The sequence below is a fragment of the Beta vulgaris genome, chromosome 5 (genome assembly GCF_026745355.1).
Source record: "Beta vulgaris subsp. vulgaris cultivar EL10 chromosome 5, EL10.2, whole genome shotgun sequence".
Classification (NCBI taxonomy): Eukaryota; Viridiplantae; Streptophyta; class Magnoliopsida; order Caryophyllales; family Amaranthaceae; genus Beta; species Beta vulgaris.
This window is the reverse complement of record NC_079206.1, coordinates 14,752,492-14,777,070: the sequence shown is the minus strand read 5'-3', so window position 1 is coordinate 14,777,070 and position 24,579 is coordinate 14,752,492. Positions and strand designations below refer to the sequence as shown.

The 24,579-nt window shown below is 34.3% G+C and overlaps 2 protein-coding genes and 1 long non-coding RNA gene across 6 annotated transcripts; 1 reads left to right on the top strand and 2 right to left on the bottom strand.

Moving 5' to 3' along the window:
* Window positions 1-2,931: 2,931 nt before the first annotated feature.
* Window positions 2,932-4,455, top strand: LOC125497565 (uncharacterized). Its single transcript, XR_007274531.2, has 2 exons — window positions 2,932-2,970; window positions 4,047-4,455. It is a non-coding gene; the product is annotated as an uncharacterized LOC125497565 (long non-coding RNA).
* A 2,285-nt stretch (window positions 4,456-6,740) lies between these two features.
* Window positions 6,741-14,908, bottom strand: LOC104907873 (probable methyltransferase PMT14). Of its 2 annotated transcripts, none has more exons than XM_010696890.4 (7): window positions 14,725-14,908; window positions 13,129-13,795; window positions 10,738-10,948; window positions 10,115-10,397; window positions 8,487-8,873; window positions 8,014-8,091; window positions 6,741-7,388 (listed from the first exon to the last, which is right to left on the bottom strand). In XM_010696890.4, exons 2-7 carry the CDS (start codon window positions 13,768-13,770, stop codon window positions 7,151-7,153), a joined length of 1,839 nt encoding a protein of 612 aa, XP_010695192.2. In that variant the 5' UTR covers window positions 13,771-13,795; window positions 14,725-14,908; the 3' UTR covers window positions 6,741-7,150. The 2 variants fall into 2 exon arrangements, with proteins under 2 accessions (XP_010695192.2, XP_048500795.1); XM_048644838.2 differs by lacking the exon at window positions 14,725-14,908 and adding an exon at window positions 14,561-14,687.
* Window positions 14,909-16,787: 1,879 nt separating this feature from the next.
* Window positions 16,788-21,049, bottom strand: LOC104907871 (hypothetical protein). Of its 3 annotated transcripts, none has more exons than XM_048644840.2 (4): window positions 20,855-21,049; window positions 20,065-20,337; window positions 18,472-18,737; window positions 16,788-18,044 (listed from the first exon to the last, which is right to left on the bottom strand). In XM_048644840.2, exons 2-4 carry the CDS (start codon window positions 20,303-20,305, stop codon window positions 17,157-17,159), a joined length of 1,395 nt encoding a protein of 464 aa, XP_048500797.1. In that variant the 5' UTR covers window positions 20,306-20,337; window positions 20,855-21,049; the 3' UTR covers window positions 16,788-17,156. The 3 variants fall into 3 exon arrangements, with proteins under 3 accessions (XP_048500797.1, XP_048500796.1, XP_010695190.2); XM_048644839.2 differs by having other exon boundaries at window positions 16,788-18,050; window positions 20,855-21,047; XM_010696888.4 differs by having other exon boundaries at window positions 16,788-18,050; window positions 18,472-18,734; window positions 20,855-21,044.
* Window positions 21,050-24,579: the final 3,530 nt, after the last annotated feature.

The following is a 24,579-nucleotide window of genomic DNA, read 5'->3' as shown; positions in this document are numbered from 1 at the left end:
GAATTGATTTTTAAAATTAATTTATTTTAATTTTAATTCGTAAACAAAAATGATAAAAACGTTCCACAAACGTTTTGATTTTTAAATTTAATTTATTTTTAATTTTAATTCGCCAAATAATTAATAAAAACTTTTAACAAACAATGTTATTAATATGAAATTAAATATTGATCTTTTATCTATTAATATTATAAACGTTATATCATAATGTAACATTAATATGAAATTAACTAAATAAAGATATATATACAATAAAGTGACTTACTAATCCAACACGAACCAGTGCAGCAGGATTTTTCACTTCAAGGCATTTCGAGAAAAATAACTTGGCATTACTATTCACCAACTCTCCACCATTAATTAAAAATTCAACGTAAACTTTCTTCATCACATGTTCATCCTTTGATAGTGTATTCAGAATCTTACAACTGATAAAACAATAGATAACCATTAAGTACGTTTTCACATTAACTAACACATTAAAAAAATATGTTATTATTTAGAAATACCTTAATTTGCAACACATCAAACTGAATGGTACTTGTGAAGCAACACATCCAAGAATATTAATTGTTATCTCAATAGGTAAACTTTAAAAATATTGCGCCTACATTGAGACTTTTTTCTCATTGCAGATGAGTTCTTCTTGTTTTCGGATTTTCTCTTCATTGCTAAAGAATATATGAGATATTTGAATGTATTATTCGAAATAATACACCTATATATATACATATATATATATATATATATATATATATATTATATAATATATATATATATATATATATATATATATATATATATATATATATATATAATATATATATATATATATATATGTAACACCACACAAAAATTGCCATACTAAACGTATCAAGTTAATAGGAAAACATTCCTTATTTTAAAAACCGACATATATTCGAATAAATACCAAAAAGAAACCGTATTTTTTAAACATTCCTTAGTTAATAATATTGATGATTCAAAAAATCGACATATATATTGTAAACATATTTTTTATGAAATTCGAATTAGTTATGGTTTTATTCGAATATATGTATCATAACTCCTTATTTTAAACATTCCTTAGTTAATAATATTGATGATTCAAAAAATCGACATAATTCCTTATTTTTATGAAATTCGAATTAGTTATGGTTAAATATAACACAATTTGTTTAGTGGCATAATTAAATAGGACATATAAAACTTTGGATAAATATAAGTCGTATGATGGTGGAGAATAATATATAAAGAGATAGATATGTAGTTGAGTACAAAATATATTGCCATTCAATGTGACTTTTGCATTAAATTTAGTAGGTCATTGTTTTGATTGAAAAGATGGTGGGGACTTTATATAGGTCAAAGTATTTGAATATTGAATCATCAAAATCAATACATTAGACAAAGTACTTAATAATTTGATAATGACATGACAACAAAATAAATAAGTACATAAAGAAAGCGCATAAAGATATGTAAATCATCGTAGTACAACAACGTACTAAAAAAAAAAAATGAACCAAAAGAAATTAAATAATGTTATCGATTATTAAAATGGTAATGACAATTACAATCAAACTTTAATTACTACGTTTTAATCAATTGATAGATAATCAACTAATACATTGTTGTTAACGCCACAACATTCCATGTTGTTTAAATCACAATCTTTAAAATAGTCATCATCAATCTTGTAAGCTCTTGATGGAATGCATTGTAGAGCATATAACATCATATTCGAATAATCAAAATATGGACGATAACCATGTATTGTTGTCCAAACGTCTTCAACATAAGCCCAAACTTCATTGCTTTTATTAAAATCATATGTAAACATACTGGACACATTGTGGAAATAAAGATGGCCTCCACGGAAGAGTGTTAAAACCATAGATTCAACATCTAAGAAATTCGAATATTCAACTTTAGCGGGCCATTTTTTTGATGGATTTTCGGTTTCTATTATATTTGGAGGAGAACATAATATTGATGTATAAGTAGGGAAAGAAGTTGACATCAACATGCAAATTGAAAGTCCGAAATTGAGTTGGGATGTTTGAAGAGAAAACGACACTATTTATACTAAAAAATCTACCGTTTTTTTTATTTTTTTGAAAATACGTTATCAAGCTAATTATGGTTGATTGACAATCAGAATAACTATTGATTGATTGATTAGTAATATAATTTCGAAAAGTATCAATTTAAATTAACTAATTGATTGACAATTACCATTAATCGAGGCAATAATTAAGATTGATTGATAATTTAAATTACTTCCCGTATTTAGTTGATTAGAAAATATTCGAAATAACCCAATATGGCAAAAAAAAAATTCGGCCAACACTAATGGGAATTCGGAATTTTGAATTACGAAATTGTACCCATATATAACTCTCAATCACAATACTATATGTTTGGAATATCCTTGATTTCCGGAAATCTCTTATGAGATCATGATATTAATTGCCTAATTTAAAAAATGAATCAATCAATTTCCGAAATCCTTTGCATTTTTCATATAATTTTCGGCCAAAATTTTCACTATTGCCACGTGGACACTCTCATTGAGGTTTTAATTGTGAGGAGCTCTAGAATTGCTCGGTTAATGTGAGCTTGACACGTCAGCTTTTGTCTTCTGCTTTAGATAATACTATAGATTATATTACTTCGTAGTTCGTAGTATAAATATCTGCCTCATAAATTCAAATCCATGCTTCATTCTTCATCTTCCGTTTTCTCTCTTTTCAGACACAGATCCATAGCCATTTATGTCCTTCCGTTTGCTTCAAGTAATCACTTATCATCACTTCCAGAGCCAACCATTTGAGATCTTTCATAAATTTCCATAATTTGTCTTCTGGGGTATCTGGTCAATACCCCTTTTATCAACGATTACGCTACAACACTCGATGGAAGTCAATCTCTGCTCAATCCAAATCAGTGTACGACTTCGTTGTCAAGGTTCGTTATACTTATCTGAGAATCACTTTTTTCCGCCTAATTCACTCTTCTATTTGTAATTGCTTTTAATCTCATATGGAGTAGCTCTTACAACTTACAAGCTCCAGTTTTGCAGCAATTACAAGTAATACTTCTTTTAGGTTGGAAATTAATTTTTGTGCGATAAGCTTCTAATTTTCTCAAAGTTAGTCGCAGTTTTTATGATGTTGGCTTTCTGTTTGTAATCGGTTTTCAATCTCATGTTTACTGGGTTGTTAGTGGAATTTTTTTCCTTTTTTTAGGTTTTGATAATTTTGTTTCATGAAACTTCAATTGGAGAGTTATTATTGTGTAGTACTGTAGTTGATGGTGTTCTGGGTGTAAAATTGAGGAGATTGGTGATGGTTTTTTCTCCCATCTTCCTTTACTATTCTTTCTTATTTGTTGATTTATTTAATACATTATTTTTTTTCATTTAGGTAATGCTAAGAACTTGTTTGGTTCAAGCCATGGAATGGAAAGGGAATGAAATTAAAAATTAAAGGAGGGAAATGGTAATAAATAATAATTGTAATCTGTATCGGGTGTTTGGTTCAAGCCATGGATTTGAATAGGAACGGTAACTATTACCACTAATAAATGGATTTTATTATTTGAGAAGAAAGGAAGGTAACAATTAAAGGGAGTCCACTACTACAAAGTAATGGTAATGGATTTAGGAGGGGTTGAACCAAACAAGAGGCAATTCGGAAAGGTAATTGGTTCAGTTTGTTGGAGTCCAAAAATGTTTAACCAATGCTCTCTAATTGTTAGGTTTCATCCTGGCGAATTAGTCTGCCCTTCTTTAATTAGAATGGTGTCATGATAACTTACATGTTGGCATTGTTGATAAAAAGAGTCTGTTCTTGTTACATTGCATGTTTAGGTTAATAGATACACAAGCAGGCTTGTGTTCCTTTAATTTTTTTAAAAAAATTGTTTTATCCTTCACTATATGTCATGAATTTGCCATTATTTTTAAAAGGGAAGAAAGAATGGTTATTTGCAATAATTGCTTATAAATTTCTGGAGTTGACATGCTCAGTGACAATTTGCAGGATGCACGTGGAAATGATGTTGATCTTAGCACGTACAAAGGGAAGGTGCTGTTAATCGTCAATGTTGTTTACATAATGTTACTCTAATAGTGACCTTATGAGAACACTATCACACACACTCTCTCATACTCCACATTATCTCTAAACTACATGGATTTCAGTACTTATTTTGAGCATCTGAGGCCTGGTGTTTATTGGCGAGTATTTTTTGAAGCCCGGATGGCCGAATCCAGACCTACAACGAGCATCCCAAAGTTTTTAGCAGAAACAAATTTTAATGTCAAAATTTCAACTTTCTAGTTTCAGGACTAAAAAGTTTGCTCCCATCTTACCTACATTGAAATTCACTTACTTAAAAAGGAAGGAGACAAGGAGTGCCTTCAATATAAGTACTTATTAGTCTACTATACTCGACCATTGCTTGGAACCGACATCTAAGTCAAAATTGAGGCTCATAAATGTAATCAAACAACCCAGTCCATTATTAGATAAATAGGAGTAGAATTGTAGAAGGTAAGTGACATATTCCAACAAACTGAAAAACCTCTTACCCTCATCAAATGGGAAAAGAAGTTGAAAGTTCAACCTTATGCTTTTAATTGAACTCGCTAGGACAATCTAACGAGTAGGGATCCGAAGAAAAAAAATTCGAGTCGACTCCGACTCCATTTAAAAAGACCGACTCAGAGTCGGAGGAGGGTCGGAGTCGGTATCTCACAAAATAATCCGACATCCGACTCCGACTCCGACTTTGAGTCAATCAATCTTTTTTTCTTACTTATGTTAATGTGTTATTTATGTATAACCTGACTTCGACTTTCAGCTAATTGTATTATATAGGATTTTCCTATTCAAGAAATGATGTTAAAAAATAATAGTAATATTTAGATTATTTGTACTATATAAGATTTCCATATGATTATAAGAATAACTTGTAATGATTAGATTATTGTATTATAGAAATTCTATTATAAAAAATGGGCAGAAAAATAAGTCGGAACGGGTTCGGAGTCGGATTTTCGGATTTTAAGTCGGATCGGAATCAAAGTTGGATGTGCGGATTTTAAATCGGGTCGGATTCGGATTTTCGGAGTCGGGTGTCAGAATCGGACTCCGATTTAAAATCTGAATTCTTGTACGATCGGAGTCAGATTATGCATGATTCGGCCCAAGTCTGACCCGTTCACATCCCTTATAACGAGCATACTTTGTATTAGGGTTTCGTTTAGTTGAAGAGAAAACATTTTTAACGCGAGATAATTTTTAAGATAAAACATGATAGTGTATTGGTTTTCCTGCTTTATTTGGTTCCTTACATAAAAAATTAGAGGAAAATGAAGAATAAAATGGAAGGTAGAGGAAGGAAAGAAAAAGGGTAGAATATGTGGCATCCATCCTTCTTCTAGAATTGAAAATATTTTTCAGCCTTAGTAAATCTATTTTCTACTAGAAATCTTCAATGGTATCAACGACTAGAAATTGATTTGCATTGGTAAATCTTTGATGTTCAAGCGCTTAGGCTTCCATCGGAAAAGAATTTGACCACATATAAGCCTAGTGAAGAGAAATAGAGAATCTGTTTCTAATCTTCAGCGATGTAGGATGACTCACAAGTGCAAACATATAAAGGGTTCAACGCACATCACTTGGATCCCTTGAAAGTTGAAACTCTATGAATACATTTTAATTTGAATTCTGGAAACAGCAAAGTTAGCATTATTTGTCGATTCCCCGGCACATTCGCGTTCAAAATTGTGTACATTCTTTCATTTGCAATGCATTTACAGATTGCTTTAGCCAGTTCTAGTGATACTGGTGTGTCGGTTTATAGAGATAAAACTAGTTCTCAGTTCCGAGCTATGCCCTGGGTAATTATATCAAGTATCACTTGGTTTAGTGATTAAGACATTAGTATATATATGCTTGTGATCACGAGATTGAATCTTACCTAATACATTATCTATTTTTTTAATGTATGTTGATTACATGGCGTAAAAAGTATAAACGAAGGCATCAGGCATCGTTTCTTGTTTAGGAATGCCTTTTTTAATATATTAGTATAGATTTGTTCCATCATGAGAGAAGCTTGCATGTGAGGGGGCAAAAACCATCTTGAAAGAGACAATGTAATACTTCCTCCATTCTGTTTTAAATGAAACATTGGGTGAAATAACACTATTCATTGATCAATTTTAACTCCAATTTATCGTTATTATATAAAGAAAAACATAATCAAGTGAGATCTTGTTAGATTCGTCTCGATCCATACTATCAAATTAATATATCGATATTAATGATTAAAGAAGCGCGTTGGGTTGTATGAAAAAACAAACGTTCCATTTCAAACAAAACGGGAGAAGTATTGTATTTTGAAGGGCTTTATTAATTATTTTGACCTCATATGCCACATTTGGTAAGTTTTTAGAGTACGATTTCACGAGTTGTTAACACAGCAAACAAACTTACCTTCCAAAATGAAATCATTGAGGGTGGTGGAAAAGGTTTGTGCCATGCAAAGGTCAAATCCATCAAATTTTAGAATGACGCTCTTTACAAATCTGCAGAGACTTGAGTGTTATCTTGGAATAGATTCTTCAAAGTTGAATTCTAAGCCATAATGCAAAAGAACCAAACAAATTGACAACAAAAGTAAAAGAAAAAGGGAGAAGGTTGAGATTTGAGAGAGACACTACATTAGTGGGCTCATACAATTATGCAATATCATGGCCAAAAAAACAAATTATTGTGGCACTATCATTTTCCAATTGTATCTCACATTGTTAAATCAATGTTGTATTTCAAGTGGATTTTTGCATTTCTCCAACCTGATAATATGTAAGAATAAGATCTCACATAATGTTAAGGTCATACATACTCTTTACAACCATGCCTTTCCCACAAAAATACAACTTCTCCACCTAGAATACTAATTTCACCTATAGGATAGTGGATTAACCTATAACTTCAAATAATTTAACAAAAATACCTTAACTTTCACCTTCATCTTTGTCAGTGACTAAGAACTCAACATCTTCATCACCTTTTCTTGTTCTCCCTCGATGGCCTCTGTAATCCGGATGTTATCATTTGGTTCTTTTCAAGGATCACCGGTTGCTCGATGTACTATTCATTTCACCCGCAACCCAATACTGTTTAACCGCTATAAGTATCTTCTCAGGAACAAAAGGCCCATCTTCATGGTCAACCAACTTCAGATCCCACCGCATTCCCCGAGCTATTTGCTTAACCTTAATTAGAGGATCAACTGCATCTCTGAAGATGACGACACCTTCTGGACGTAGGATCCTGTCCATTTCCAGAAGTATGTCTTCATACTCACACCTACACAATTTTGTCCATGTTAAGTGAATTAGAGTAGGTAAAGAAAGATGTTTCCCTAGACTTGCTAATCATTGGATATGACTCATATACTATACAATCATAGAGGCAACTAGAATTATGATCAACTTGAGAAAAAAGAGATTAGGGTTCTTATAAGAGAAATACCCTAACGAACCGTTTGGTAGTTGGTCATAAATGGTGGTAATTGAAATGAATTTGTATGTAAATTTGTGAAGAAAATCATTGTTCATTCTCATGGTAATGCAATAATGCCAATTCATCCTAAAGTGTCCATTTTTATTCTCAAATTTTCATTCCCATCCAATACCACCTTGTAGATGGTAAAAAGTGGTAATGAAAATTGCTTCTCCTTGGAGAAAAATACACAAGCTTAAGGGTGAGAGTGCTTCCCCAAAAGGAAAAAAACACAAACTTGGAGATTGAAATTGGCCCCCCATGGAGATTTTAAGGTCCTTCTCTTGTAGCATTACACTTAAAACTTATTTCCATTACCAACATTTATCACCGACTACCAAACGACCGTAATTACTAATAGTCCATGGTTATAAGGAGTTTAAAACTATGAAGAGCAACCAAAATGTTTTTGTATAGAGAAGAAACTTACTTATCTTGGTACATGCTGAACAGATGATTAGCATGAATTAGATCATACGTCCTTGGGTATGTAGAGAATCCTTCACACCTGGAAGAAAAGATAATTTACATATTCAATCAATTGATAGTTAAATTTTTGCACATTAATTTCCAGCTTCCAGCCACATTATCCACCCCATAAAAATGAAAAGAAAAGATACTCCCTTTGTCCACAAACAAAGCTTCAATAAAGCTTGGGCACACATAATGAGGGTAACGGTAGGGGGGAGGTTGTCTTTGTTGTTAGATGGTGTAAGAATAAATGTTGATTGAAAGAGAGAGTTAGTGTACAACCCCACATGCCATCACATGACATCACATAGGATATGAAGAGAGGGAGTGAAAGAGATCTAGTAATTAGATGGGTCCATTTCACATGAGTTAAGCAGGTTGGGTGCGACAAATTATATACGGGCACAACATTAACAGATTTCAGTTACATACCAGTCATGATATATGCCAATAAGACCTCTTTCATATATTGCCCCTAAAGTGTTGTCGGCAATATTAGGCACAACGTTCATCACCCATACTTTGGGCGAGTCAATTGCTGCAGCAAAGCCACCAAGGCCTGCATTCATGTCCATTATGTTGCGGTACCTGGCTGATCCAACCAATCTATTGAGGCTTTTGTAAGCTTTGACATGCTTCTTCCACTTAGCATTGTCTTCCTGATATGATTCCTCAGTGACCCCTGTAACTAAACCCTTGGCAATTCGGGGAGGTGTTGCAAAAAGCCTGGCGGGGAACTTCTCCAATTTTCCGCCAGCTACCTCACTTGAGCTAGAAACCTCAGGGAAAGGTGTCACACAAGTTTCCATTTTCTTATACCTGCATTAGCGATACTTTTGAGTTACATAAGACAGTTGGTCTTGTAAGAGACCGCCTAATTTTAACTTAAAATTAGGCACGGTCCAAGCCCAATATTAAAAGGATAACATATCACTTTTTTCAATATATTGACTAGTTTAATCTATTTCGTGACCAGGTTAATCTATTTCGTGGCCAGTTTAATCTATTCAATAATGACATTTTTAATCCATTCAGTGACTAGTTTAATCCATTCAGTGACTAGTTTAATCAGCTCGGTAAAACTACCGAGTTATTTTTTTAAAATAATTTGTTGTAGTTCGATAATCAAGAAAAAAAGGGAAGGAGAAGAGAAGGATGACTAGGATAGTGTTGAGTTAGAGTGAAATATAATGGGCTTATTAGAAAAATTATGTATTAAGTTCGTCTAATTTTATGCTAAAATTAGACCGCCTAATATAATAATTTGTGTACATAAGATCATTTAAATATATAGACTCCTAATAAATTTAGGGGTGGATCTACGCTGTGAATTGTGGAGTCATTTGACCCCAGTTAGAAATATGTTTTTTTTTCTTTTGTAAAGTTTGCTACTAAAATTTTGAGAAATATTCAGTTACACTTAAAAATTACCAATTGACCCCAAATCCCAATAATGTTCTATTAACCCACTAAATATTTTTTTCTGTGCCCACTGGACTGCCACCGCCCCCATCTAGAGAAGAATCGTCACATTGCTGGTTCAAATTACACCGATTGTATTACTGAACGGATGAAGAATCTCTAACTACACAATCATAAATTTAAGATATGAAGGGCCCTTGAGCTAATTTACCAAATATATGAGATGCAGATTTACCAAAACATATGAGATGCATAATTTACCAAATATAGCTTCCTTTGATTAATTTTGATATGTGCAAAACCCTTCATGTTAACCCTAATTACCAGTTACCAACTCTCAAAACTCAAGATATGATACGAGTCTACGACACTTAGGACTCTTCGAATTAGATTAAAAAAAAAAGACCAACTATCCACAAAATTGAAACGAGTTGACTCCAATCCCAGAGCGTTTTATGACTATATTTGATTCTTCATTAGAGACTTAAGACAATTAGGTAGCAGATATATAAAGAATCACTTCTCGATAGCTTATAATTGACCGTCAATCAATTGTCTAGAATCGGACATGCTACACGTCTAGCTTCTAACAGCCATACCACAAGAATTTTGATTTTTAAAAGAAAAAAGTAACTAACCAGACGTCATCAGGATCTTGTGTCTCACAAAAGTTCTGTGGCTTCCTTTTGCAGGATTCAGCATTGATCTTTTTTCTAAATATAGCAATATCTCCCTTCTCATACTTCTTCTCCCAGCATAGTTGCTCTGCCCGCTCTTCAATTTTTCTCTGCTCCGCTTTGCAGTCCTCCGGTGTCCGCTTCCATACTTTATGATATGTCTTCCAGTTGTATGGAGGACCAGACAAAACCCAATAACCACCAGGTCTTAGAACACGGTCTACTTCCATCAGAGAAGTTCCATCTGCATGCAAGAGCTCGTATCAGAAAGGTCAAACAAGATATTTAACAGTGAAATTACTGAACATTTAGGAACCGTTCAAACATCAGTGAATCCAAGATGTTCGTTTTTTTTAGCCATATCTGTGTATAGTTGTATTTGGTTGTTTTTGAGATGCCAAGGACACAAATTCCCAAGTCACAATCCTCTTACTGATTCATAGTTCAAACACAACAATTCTTTAAGCAATCTATTGCTGTCCTGGCATGAGCATTATATTGCCTTGAAATACCGTTTCAAGATTTTAAGTCTGCCATTTTGTGCTTTCTAAATGAGACACATAGAGTAGAATAACAATTCTTACCATCTGTACCCCATGGTATTAAACATCTGGAACATTGAGCCATATCAAAGGCCCTTGATGGATATGGAAGACTTATACTTCCAAGCACACCAATTACTGCTGGTACTCCTCTCTCCAATGCAAACTGCACTTGAGCTTCGTGATTGTCTCGTGGTGCAAATGACATTGCCAATACATTTCTCTTCAGCATATATGCACCCCAGCTTGCAACCTGGCAATAAATATTAGTTAATTGGCCTGGTTTAAACCATGGTTAACATATTATATAGGTTGCAAATGTAAAACACTATGCAATAATTACCTCATGAGGAATTTAGATCAAAGGGGTATCAAATAATCCTAATACAATTTTTTTTGACAAGAAATTCATTGTATAGAATCAAACTTATCTCCTTTACGAGTAATAGGTGAAATTGCTCATGTTCAGTTGTTGGGGGGGGGGGGGGGGGATCCCCAAGTACAGGTTCTTTCTCTTCTTTAGATGAAGCTCTAAAATCAGAGCTACGTTTTTTAATATGAACCCGATAAATAATTGCTGATAATTGCATAAAGAATTTGTGGAAGTTGAACATCTACACTGATAACTATTTACCTTTTTTCCAATGCCTAGGGCTATAATGCAGTTACCAACAAGTTGGAGAGCCATTTAAGAGTTTCTGGATGTCATGGAACCACAAATGATATGGGAATCCAATACGCAATATGCTAAAGTAGGAGAATTACCCTCTAATTTGGACAAGGTGAAAAATTAATTTGATTTTTAAGACCACTCGAAAATTTATCACACAAAAATAAAGTATGTCGCTGAACTATCACAAGACTAATAATGCACTATCTCTACAACCAGTCATCATCTTCATAAAAGTAAGTTCCAAAAAGAGCTAGCAAAGTTCAATTCAAAATTACAATAAGTTCAGTTAAGTCCTAAAAATTCTGGTAGATTATTATATGTGAAGTTAAATGAAAAGAACACGCCCTAAACCAAACATCACATATATTAGTGTTGGAATCCCATTAGAAACCCATATGAGTTGTCCCATAGACAAACCACTTTATTGCGGAGTTACCTCTCTGATAATCAATTAATTTTAAGATGAAACCTCCTTTGTAAGTGGTTGTGGTTGAAACTATCTCACATGCTGAAGATCCTCACCCATCTATATAAATCTATTAAAAGGCGTTCCTAAACAAGAAACGATGCCACGTGGCGCTCTGCTTAAGAGTGTTTTACTTCATGTAATCCATGTACACGGAAAAAAAATTGCATAGTATAGGCTTTGATCTAGTGACCTCAAGTTCATAAACTAAAGTCTTAATTACTAGACCACGTGATATTTAGTGTTATCATTTAAAAGTACAATATTAATAAATGAGAATTTTCCTTACCAAGGGTATAGTGTGGGTCTAATAACTAATTATGAGTTCCAAAAGGTGGGTCAAATTAACACATTTAAAATGCTATATGGGAAAAATACAAGGATCCTCTTGAAGCACAAATCCTAACATAATTAATTGCCGAAAGAAGGGGTATTTGCCTTGTGTTGGAATTCCTGTGAGGACAACATGACCTTTTCGGAAGGTAAAAATATGAATACACTTGTGAGGGGAAATGTTAGAATATCTATTAATTAGGGCATAAATGTTTAAAAAAAAAGATCTTGATGAAAGTGATGTAGAATACGTACATTAAATGTGACACATTGAACACAACTCTACAAGATTTCATAAGAACTCCAAGCATTCAAAAATAAATTACCATTAGGAAATGACAACCTGATCATATGAGTGTTGGTACAGAAAAGGAGGGGGTTAAGTTCACTAAAAGCCAATCACTACTACTTCCATGGCCCACTTGGTCGATGGTAATAAATGGTGGTAACCGCAATAATTTCGTCACCACTTCAAAGCTATATTGACAATAGCGTGGAAATGGAAATTTGTAAAGAGAATAACATGTCTAGGAATGAGATTTTATTAGTATGGTAATGAATATTACCGTAATATAGTACTGGCTACTGCCTACCAAACCCGTTAGGGAACTTTAACTGACAAATTGACATACACCTGTATAATGTTTTGATAATATATTATGGTAAATGGACACATGAAACATAAAAGCTCAAATCCCGGTAACTAAAACAGACAACTACCCCAAAAAGAGGACCTTTCCATACCATGGATCAGAAAATAAATTATTCAAATCAAAAGAGCACAATAGATCAACTGTTCCTATGTGAAATCAAGTGCATTTTCAAATTCTTCAATGGAGTTAAAGAATCACTAGGCATGACTTGAGATCACATACGAGAAAAAGGAGAAGAATGAAGCACGATTTAGAATGAGAAAAGAATGAAAAGATAAGGGTAGGGGGTGATAGGGAGGATGACATACCCCACAGCCAGTATCTATAGCTGTTCTAATGGTACCATCCTTAATTGGTATCACACTGGCAAGCTCATCAATATAAGCATCAGCACCTTGAGGAAACATAGTCCCACCACCTGGAAACTTGAGCACATTGCCTTCATATTCTACCCAGTGTTGGCCAGCCTTCTCAACAGTCAGATGCTTATAAGGCACATTAGCATAGTATGCATAATCTCGACTTTTTGGCCATGGGAACGGTGTTGTGTATCCTACAGGAGCTGGAATAAGACACCGCAACTTTTCCTCTTGCGGTGGGCAATGTCTCTCTCTGTAGATCATATTTTCCCTCGGGAATTTCATTGCTCGGTCCTGTTCCTGGCAAGGGGTATAATCTTTATATTTGACATCACATGCCTTATACTTCTTAACAATCACCTCACGAGATTCAAAAGTCCCAACAAACTTGTGGTGAGGCTCAAAATCCAAATCCGTCTTTACATCACAATCTGCCAACTCGGCAACCTTCGACACTCTCATGGCTATACTATCCCCCTTTCCAAAGCCACTCTTTTGCCAAGATCCAAGTAAGTAACAGAAACAGCAAAGTCCGAGCACAATAAATATTGACATAGAGCCTCGGGATCTACCACCATGTTTAGGGGTCATGATGGCAAGCTGGACTCTCAATACTCTGAATAAACTCACAAGGTAACATCCATCAGCAATGAGTTACAAACAGAATTCAGCATAATATATGCTAATACATACAAAGTACATCAGAAAGCTGTCAAATTCTTTTTCTCCTTATCAAATTTTATTAAGAGGAAAAAATAAAATCTCATATTAGAAGATATAGGCCAAGCTCTCTTGTGTAAATCTTAGAGAGCTAGGAAGATGTATGATAATACAGTCAGCTTGATATTTATTCAATTCAAACTATTCATTTGAACTAAAATCAACCAAAAAATTGGGACAAATTAAGGCATTTGGCCACTTCAAATTAGACAAAAGACCTGGATCCACACCCATACTGAATATTTGTGCACAAACAATAATTACACAGATTAATATTGGTACACTGATATCTGATGCTCACCCACAAAAAAAAAGATGAAAGAAATTACTATCAAAGAGCCCACTTTAAAATCTAAATTATGAAGCATGCAGATGCAAAAATGTGCAGAGATAGAAGTCTAATCACTTCTTAAAAGTTAGCTAGATTTGTCCTTGATTGTTAAAGCTCTAATACGCAGAAATAAAAGGCATGATCTTTATAACGGAAATATAAGAAATGTAACAAATTTCATGTTAAGCGTACATTTTCGGCCAATATATATTTCATTGAAAATCACAAATCTAAAAAATAGTTAAAACCCACCTAATATTTTTCCTTTCTAGATTTAATACATTTGAAATTGCATCAAAAAGGAGAAGCAAACAATCCAAAGTGCATAACCTTAGATTTCAAAGATTTAAAAACATGGGCAACTAAATCTTCAATCTGGGTAAATGCAGAAACATTGAGATCACATCAAAGAAAAAAGAAAAAAAGAAAAAAAGAGTTTTTAAAGCAAGAAAATTTTGCAAAAGAAAAAAGATTCAAGATTTAGTGATCTCTACCTGAAAATGCAGAGGCTTTATCAATGGTGATTGGAGCAGATCTTAAGTGTGAAGTGAGAAATATACAGAACAACAGATATTATGATGAAAGTGAAAGTGGGAGTAATGAGTGTGATTTATGAAGTGATAATATGTGCTAGTGGCTTACAACAAGTAGGAGTGTCGAGTGTGAACTGTTAAGTGTCAAGTGAGTGAGATTAGCGGTCTGAACTTTAAAGTGTATCGAGTTTCGACTTCTGACGGTGCCTATATTTTTTTTTCCTTTTCTGTTATTTCTAGGATGATTATTAAACTGATTTTTAAACAATAACGAGTTATTAGGTCCGGGTTATGTTCCGGGTAACAAAAAATTTCACTGATTAATATAATACTTTATGATAATAAAACTAAATACGATTTAGTCCAGTAGTTAAGACTTTAGTATATGTACTTGAGGTTGCGTGATCAAACCTTATACTACACAAGAACGCCACGTGGCACAATTTCTTGTTTATGCAAGCCTTTTAATATATTTGTATAGATGGTCGTTAAATAAATGGTTTATATTCCAAGCATATCTTCTTATACAAAGCGGATTATCTCTGCTTTCCAAAAGAAATAGATAGTTTTTTTTTTTGTAAATTAATACATATCCAAGAATGGGAGAAGATGGGTTTATATTCCAAACATATTTTCTAATGCATAAATGATAGTTTTGATTAGTAATATACGTATATCACAATTTAAATATAGAAAGACGGAGAAATTGAGAAGAAGCGAAGAAAATCAAAGTTTAAATATCTGAGTAGATAAGACTGCATTCATCATACAATCGGGTATATCATGTACTGATACACGTAAGATTACTGTTTATTTATGTGTAACCTCCAGGCTCCAAATAAGCATAGTAAGAACTCCAAATGAATAATTAAGCAAAAAAATAACTTAAATATACAGATAAAAATTCAAATAGAACATACTATCTCCTTACAATGGAATTATCTCCTACTTCATATAACCATCAAAAGATTACTCATTTGCTTTTTCAAAGTCATTTTAAAGCAGTCTTCCGTGAAAAATATAGTTCATTATGGTTCAAAAGTTTGTGGAATATGGATTTTTAGCTCCAATAAATGAATTAATGAACCATCAGATATTCATGTTGAGAAAAAGGAAAACTCCTTTGCTTCGGCAATATATTGGCTCCGTTTGGTAGGTGAAAACGTTTTCCCGGAAAACTGTTTTCCTCTATTTTCAGTTTTACATTGTTTGGTTGGCAAAAGAGTGTAAAACCATTTTCCCTTGGGTAAAATTACTCTCTCAAGGATGAAAACTATTTTTCTTTCAAAATGAAGGGAAAACTATTTTCCTTCTTTCTCTGTACACTCTCTCACTACCTCCTTACTTTCCCTTTCATTTTCCTTTCATTTCATCATTTTTTTACATCGAACCAAACAAACGGAAAACTAAATTTGGAATTGTGTTTTCCATTGTAAATTGTTTTCCATGAAAATCATTTTACACTAAAAATATTTTACGCCCTACCAAACGAAGCCATAATGGCAAAACGTATACAAATAATTAGCTGTTTTGTTCTCCAGTCCACATCTTAGTAATTATAAGTACCCTACATACAAGTAATAATGTCGGCAGAAATACGGAAGCCCATAAAAGTAGGCTATTTCTCAGATGATGCAACGTTCTAAAAATAAATGCAAGGAGAAGCTTTTCAATGTTAAAACCATATAAAACAGAGAGGTTAGCTTCTCCCACCCCTTCAATTAATGAGCAACCACTGCATTGACGAATCACTAGATCTGTCTTCATCTCCGTAGAGGTAGATCTGGGGTTCGATTATGAGCTCGAACAATTGAGCTGCAGTGCCCCATATGTGCTACCTATATCGAACCAGTCTAAACTAATATAACAGTCCTGTTAATACGTTATTTCAAGAATCCGCACAAAACCATGAAGTAATACACGCAATAGAAAGTCGAATATTATTATGAGACAGATGAAAAAAGAAGTCTTAGCATTATTTTCAGAGAGGGTAGGGGGCGTAATATTAATAAATGATAACAAAATAAACCAAGAGGACAAAAACACGTAAGATAGAAGTATAGCCTTGGATTAGTAGCACCCGGATACTATGATGCCTCAGCTGGCAACTACAGTCTACAAGAACCAGCATCAAGTTCAGTTTACACACTACACTCGGGCATTAAATTAAACCAATGCACTAGATTAGTCACTTTCCTGTTCCCTAAACTCTTTAGCATATGCATGTGTTGATATATTTTTCAGACTTGTTGAACCCCGGCAAACAAGCACTAATCTGGTGCCACCATCCTTACAGATTGACACCGATTAGATCGAATGAAATGGATTATTGCTTTCCATTTTTTACTCCGCTCTAATTATGATCCTTTCAGAAAACTTACTGTTCTTTGTGCTCATTCATATGGTAAGTTTGTGCACACATTATTTTCTCCCCCCATGTGATCTTTATCTGCCACTCCAGTTGCTGGATCATCCTGACTAATTACAGGGGTGACTTTGCCAACACCCTCATCATTGTTTTCTTCACGCGCATGGTTTTTACCTGGAACTACTGCCGACTCCTCCTGAACAATGGAAGAATCTGGAAGTAACATGTCTGACTGCACAGAGTTTGGAGCATTTGTCATAAGAATGATGCCACCAACGTCATGATTTCTACTTGCATTTGCTAATGGTGCCTCAGATTCTGCAGTATAAGGTTGACAACTAGTAGTCACTTGAGTTTGACTGGAATCAACTACACCAACTTCAGGACCACAGAGAACTTCGATAAGAGATACTTCTTTATTAAGTTGGTCATTCTTTAAGAGTACATTATCCTGATCCAAACTTACCAAATAGTCAGGTTTTAGTACAGATAAACCCGTAATCCCAGCTTCGGTTTGATGACCTGAATCACAAGGTTGCAACCGGTTAAGTCGCTTCTTCTTAAATCGGGGCTTCTTTGGCTTCTTCACTTTTACAGTGTCCACTTGTAAAGGAGCTGTCTCTGGCATCTTTCTTTTGCCAGGGACAACTGTATATTGAGGTTTACCATCAAGATTCTGAGCTCCAGCAGTTCCAAGTGACCTAATCGCCAGCAGGGCAGTCCTTGCAGCTTTGATCTCAGCTTCTTTTTTAGTTCTAGCTGCAGCACCAATGTACTGAATCGCCCCTATCTCGACCGTACAAGAAAAGTGGGCTGTTCTACCTGGACTGTCATCCTTTCGGCATATGTATGTAGGAATAGCATAATTCATTTTCTGTGCATATTCCTGAAGCAAATTCTTGCATAAACCGGTCTGATGCTGGCAAGAAAATTGGAGTGAGAAAGACAGTTATATAGAGCTCGTGTCAGAAATGAAATAAAATTAATAAATCTATACTGCAGACTGCAGACTGCAGTAATTGCAACAACAGACTTGTACACTTTACAAGTTAGATGGAAGGTTTCAATTTGAGATTGAAGGAACAGCCGAGATATGCTTGACAGCTTGAGATTGTTTTGTGTTAAAGAATTACTTGCTGAATATGTTTCCCAAACGAAAGATCTACATTATTTAGAATTTTAGAAGTGATGTCCTCCAAATTTTCCTCAAACATTTTAAGTTATAAAAAATAATCTCTGAACCTTCTGATCCAAAATATCAGAAGAAATGGGATGAATATCCACCCAAACTCATTGGGTAAAAGTTCAGTTTGCTTCAATTGGTGATTTAACTCACTTACCACAGGCACAGCAATGGAATCATTCTTATCCCCACTTTTAGATAGTTCCATTAGTGCAACTTCAGCTGCTGATTGCTCAGCTGCCTTACGATTGAAAAAGCCAGACAGTGATTCGTATCTGGCACCACCTACCATCACAGCCGACCTGAAAGAAGGCTCGTGTGACGGGCCTTCTTTGATTGTCTCATACACAGGTGTCGCAAGCCCAACTTTTTGTGCATATTCCTGTAGCCGACTCTTGAATACATAACAATTTGAGACACCTACTTCAAGCAACAACAAAAATTTGATATGAGGCTATCAAACATTCATTCATCCTAACTTTCATCTTTGAAAAGTGTTGCACCGTAAATATAAGGAGAACACTTGAAAACTAAATTGTAAAATACTGTTCTATTAATACAGTTTATAGAGAAAAATGTCATCTCCATAGAGTTCACAGAGCTAATAGCCTGCACTCAACTGATTGGAACATATATATATCAAAACTAAAAGATTTGACAAGCTTAATAGAGCAAAACGAGCCTTTTTTTTTACAGCAGTTGTAGAGCAATATCTCTGTTTAAAGAAGCAAAGAAAATCAAGGTACCTAAGTGGTGGCAAGATTTCGCTACACATGCGGGAGCTGAAACCAAACAAGTAAAACAAGTCCAAAAGAAATGAATACTTAGGCTATGTTCAGTTCACCTTATTATTGCTTATTTCAGATCTAATCAGATCAGATCAGAAAAAATAAGTTCAGATCAGATCAGTTCAGATCATGTTTATATTTAAAAATCATTATATCTTTCATTACATATTAGTAAAAATTATAATAATTGAATATTAATAAAGTACTCATTGAGACGAATCAAACAAGACCCCACATGACTATATTTTTTTCTTATATATTGAGCAAAATCTAAAAGATAAGATCTTGTAATCAGAAAAAATAAGTTCAGATCAGATCAGAAAAAATAAGTTCAGATCAGATCAGATAAGTTCAGATCAGAAAATTTCAGGTGAACTATACATAGCCTTAGTACCCTACCAATCAAGGCAATATGATTAGACTTTGGAGGCTAGCCAATAGCCAAGCATAACTTAACCATAACTTAGAGAGTTTGGTATGGAAAACATAAACGGAATGGAAAGGATTTGGATAAGGAGGGGAAATGGAAATAATAACCGTTACCTTTAATTGTTGTTTGGTATCTTAGTGGAATGGAAACTATTGAGAGGATTATGATTGAGGAAGGAAACGTAATTTGTTTCCACTAGTTTGATAAGGGTAACAAATGGGGGGATATGTTTCCCCTTGGAAACGGTATTTGTTACTTAACACTCATACCAAACAATTAGAAATGGAAATACTTATTTGAATCCGTATCCTACATCAAAAATTTCCATACCAAACACCCTCTTAGAATACTTTAATCAAAACTTAAATATTATTTGGACCTTGGAGGTTAGCAGAACTAATTACTTGATAGTTGATATATTTAAATCAAATCTTACAAATTGTACTCAACAGCACATTCAGCATACAAGTAGGTATTTCCAGATAAAACTATAGAAACGAGTGATAGACTAAAGTTCCAACCAGAAATTTACCAGGAGTAGATGATGGAATTTGCACCCTGGTGTCACAAATAGTACCCGGATGCATCGAAGAGGCTTGCAAATGCTGATCCCCAAGATTACTTTGCTTATTGTTCTCAGAGGACGCTACCACTACGTCAGTAGAGAAATCAAAACTCGGTACAGCAGGGGGTCCAGCAGCTGCCGACGCTCTAATCAATTGATGACCAACATCCTCAAACCCATTAGAGACATTTACTTGAGTTGATTCCATTCCCTTAGATCAAATGAAAATGCTTCCGCTACCTGATCATTTTATATAAGAGTGGAGAATTGGTCATCTGTCATCAGGTTTAATCGCATACAAACAGGCGCACAAGGAGACTTTGAAGATGAAGTCTCACTGGTCACTGGAGTCTGGACTCTCTAAACATGTATGCAAAGTACAGGTCCCGTAATTACATGTATAACCTACAGCCTTTTCCACCATTGTTAAGGAAATATTGCTAGGTGATGACTTGGTTTCGTCCTACCCAATACCCCTACATCTTACATAAATGTACTTGCATATCTCAGAACCATCAATCATCCAAAAATTATAAAACAATACCCCGTAATTCTAATACAAAACAAAACAAAACAAATTCTAAAATCAGCACAACAAAAATTATAGCTCGAACCCAAAACAAGTACATAATTGTAAAAATAAATCCACAATAATCACTTAATTATTAAACAAGATTAAAGTAGAAAATAATTAAAAAAATCAGAGTCTTCTCCATCTCTGTAATGAGGGTAAGGGAGGAGAGAGAAAGCTAATAACCTGTAAGAGTGAAGGTAGAAAGAAGAAGATGAAGAGGAAGATGAAGTTGAAAAGCTCAAATTGTCACTCCACAAGCCAGAGCAAGAGCACGGGTCCGATTAAGAAAAGATGTAGCTTTTATGCCTTTTGCTCTTTCGTTTGAGGGATGAAGAAAAGAGGGGGGGTGTGGTTTTCTCGAATTTAGGGCATGGGGCCTTGGGCTACGAATGGCAATAGGTCCGATTGAATTGGCTCTATCTGGACTCCGCTATTATGTGTTAGGAGATTGTTAAACATCGCATCAAAATTACTTAAGATTATAGTCCACAAAATAGGCACGTACTTGTTGACCTGACTTGAAACCCATTTCCCACCCGAAATAGATTTGAAACCCGAATAACACGACCTGACCCGAAAGTAAACTAGACCCAAACACGATCCACCCCGAATCTACCCGACTCGAAAGTGGCTCGACACGATAATGATGACACGAATCCGACCCGAAAAGTTGTCATATTAGTTTCTTTTTCAAACAAAATTAAGGAAAAAACTGTCATGAAATAATATATTTCCTTCGTTTTTTTAAATGTTACACTTTTCAGATCACGGAATCCTATGTAATTTTTGGAGAGGAGAGAGATAGAGAGAAAGAAAACAAAAGAGTCTCATGTGAACATGTGACAGATTAGAGATAGAGAGAAGTTATTACCCAAAATAAAAGTGTAACATCTAATTTAAAATTTCCTGAAATAGAAAGTGTAACATGTAAAAAAGAACGGAGAAAGTGTATGATTTAGCCACTATCCATTAATTATATAACTTACTCTCATTAGTTTTATATGTGTTTTATTAATTTGTGAGATTGAAAACTCGGTTTAACCCGCCCGACATGATCCAAAAACTTATGGACCCGAGATGGCATTGTACTCGAACGGACGCGATCCGAACATAACCCGAACACAAAGTTGACCCTGATTATGACCCGACCCATTTGCCACCTATATTAAAATCACTCCGATCTCACCAATGTTTTCCAACTTTTACCCTCTTCTTTTTTTTTCCTTTTCTTTTCCACAACGACCACCTCCATCCCCACAACCACCACCGAGGCCATGCACACCATCAACTAAACCACGCACAGTCAGCACGAGCAAGCCGCATCAACCAAAAAAAAATCTGAGGTGATCCACCTCATGTCTCTCATTCACCTTGGTAGAACCCTTTGTTTCTACCTTTCCTAATATCTTGTGTGTAGCTCACTTGTTTGTCTCCCATTTAACTCATGTGCACAACATATTTATAGTTGTTGTATCCTAGTTTCTAGATTTTTCTTTCAAGTACAAATATCTTAAATTTTTCACAAGATACTTCTAGATACACAATAGATATTTTTCTCACATTTTTCATCAAACATTTAGAATTTTCTAGATTAATCTCTAACACTCCCCTTTAATCTTGAAAATTCTTGTACTTCATCATGCTTTTTCCAAAGGTATCTTCAAAGTCTTGTTGATACACTTGTCATCAACTATCTCCAAACTTGATTCTTGAGATGTTCTTCTCGTTTTCATCCTCGTCCTCGTTGGTGCCTAGGTCACCAAACACCTTGATCTTCCATTTTCTTCTTTCCATATTGTTGATTATCACTTTTTTGTGGTGGTACCCTTGTTACCAACCATCATACCTTTGTTTCTTCATCACATTTTCTTGATCTTTAATGTTTTGTGTTGGTACCCATGTTACCAACTTACTCCCCCTATCTGAACATTTTCATTTTTCTTCTTCACATGTCTTTATGCAATTTCATTCTTTCATTGATGCTCATGTCACCAATCATCTCTACTAATGCCCATGTCATTAGCAAACTCCAAAATCTTTCTCTTGAACTTTTTTTTTCTTCTTCTCCTTTTTCTTTTCACTTTGCTTTTTCTTCTTTTTCCCAATTATTGGTGCTCTTGTCACCAATATTCTCCGTTATTTTTTTTAATCTTTCCTTTTCTTCCAATGTTAATTTCATTTGTTGATGTTCATGTCATTGATAGGCTGTCGTACACCCGTCAAAAATAATTCCTGCAAAACCTTCTAACAATGTAGTAGGGTAAGTAGGGTCGAATCCACAGAGAGATGGTCGTTTAATCTAGTTTATAAGGTATAGAGAAACTAAACAAGATCAGAATATGTGAATTAAGTTCTAAACTAATAAATAAAGAAAATCAAACTAAAAAGGATCTAGGGTAATGGTTCACCATGTTTATAACTATAATCTATCAAAATACATCAATAGTTCAATCAATCAGATATCTAGAGCACAGGTTAATCCTTGGTCAGAATTAAGCTCTCAAATCAACATATGCTAGTACGGTCGCTCAACATAATCAGATTTGCTAATTGTAGGTAAGCCTCTAAAGAGTACTATCTCTCGATCTATACTCGATATTAACAATATTTAATCAGACAATGATCAGATTGCAAGATTAACAATAAAACACTAATCAATTAGAGAAATCAATAATTAATCAAACCATGAATAAATATAAATCAAATCATAACATATAAACATGGATTCCCAAACCCTAGAAATAAAAACTACTCTATCATGAAATAAAGAATGAAATCTAAATCTACAAGAAAAGATAATCAAAGAAATCAAGAGAAAGAAACTAATAAAATCATGATTAATGAAGAAGAAAAAACTAGGTTTACAACTAAAACTAGAGAGAAAAAGAGGAAGAGAAAACTAAACTAGAATAATAAAATAACGTGAAAGGGGAGGAGGAGAGAGAAAAAGAATAAAACTCTATCTAAATAATATTTAACCTAATATGACTAGGAAAGTAATTTACAAGATAAGGAAAGTCTTAAATAAATCATTAATAGGCGGATTAGTGATCCGCGTACGCGTGGCAGATTCCAGCAGAAACAGTGCAATCTTCCGAAAGCATAACTCCTTGACTAGAAGTCTCCTCGGGGCGTGCCACCTATCGTTGGAAAGCTCTTCAAGTCTAGTTTCCAAATCAGCTGGAATTACTCGATTTTAAGAAGTACATCAAAAGTTATGATCAGAAGAGTAGACATGACTCTTTTTCACATTTCTTCTAATGATTTTCCGCTTCGTTTTTGCTCAAACTCGTACTATGACATATCCATACGATCCTTATGCATTGTAGCTTCTTTCCAAGTGCTCCTAATCCTCAAGCTTAGCTAATCATACTCCAAATACGTTATCAATGCCTGAAATTCATCAAAAACAAGAAAACATACCGAATAGGAATAGAAAAGCATAACTTAAGAATATAATGCAACAATGAACCTAAATATGAAACTAAATGCTCTAAAATGCAACCTAAATGCACCTAAAAACTATATATAAAATGACTTATCAAACTCCCCCAAGCTAAACCATTGCTTGTCCTCAAGCAATAAGACATAGACATCGGAAAAGTTAGACAACCTACAATATAGGACTACAACAGGGCTAAACACTCAATTGAAAACACAAGAGATATAATCACTACATAAGCCAAGCATCGAAACAAGCTCGAACAAAGCCGCATAGCATGTCATGTATCGCAATCGACTCTCCAATCAACCACAAACCATCTCCCCAAGCTGGATTTAACAAACCTGACAGACCTCACTATAGTTATGTGCACTCAAATCTCTCATGTGTTTAAGGGTTAAAAATGACTCTCAACCTAAACAATCGACTCAGATGAAGCAAATACTCTTTAACTTTGACTTTTTGA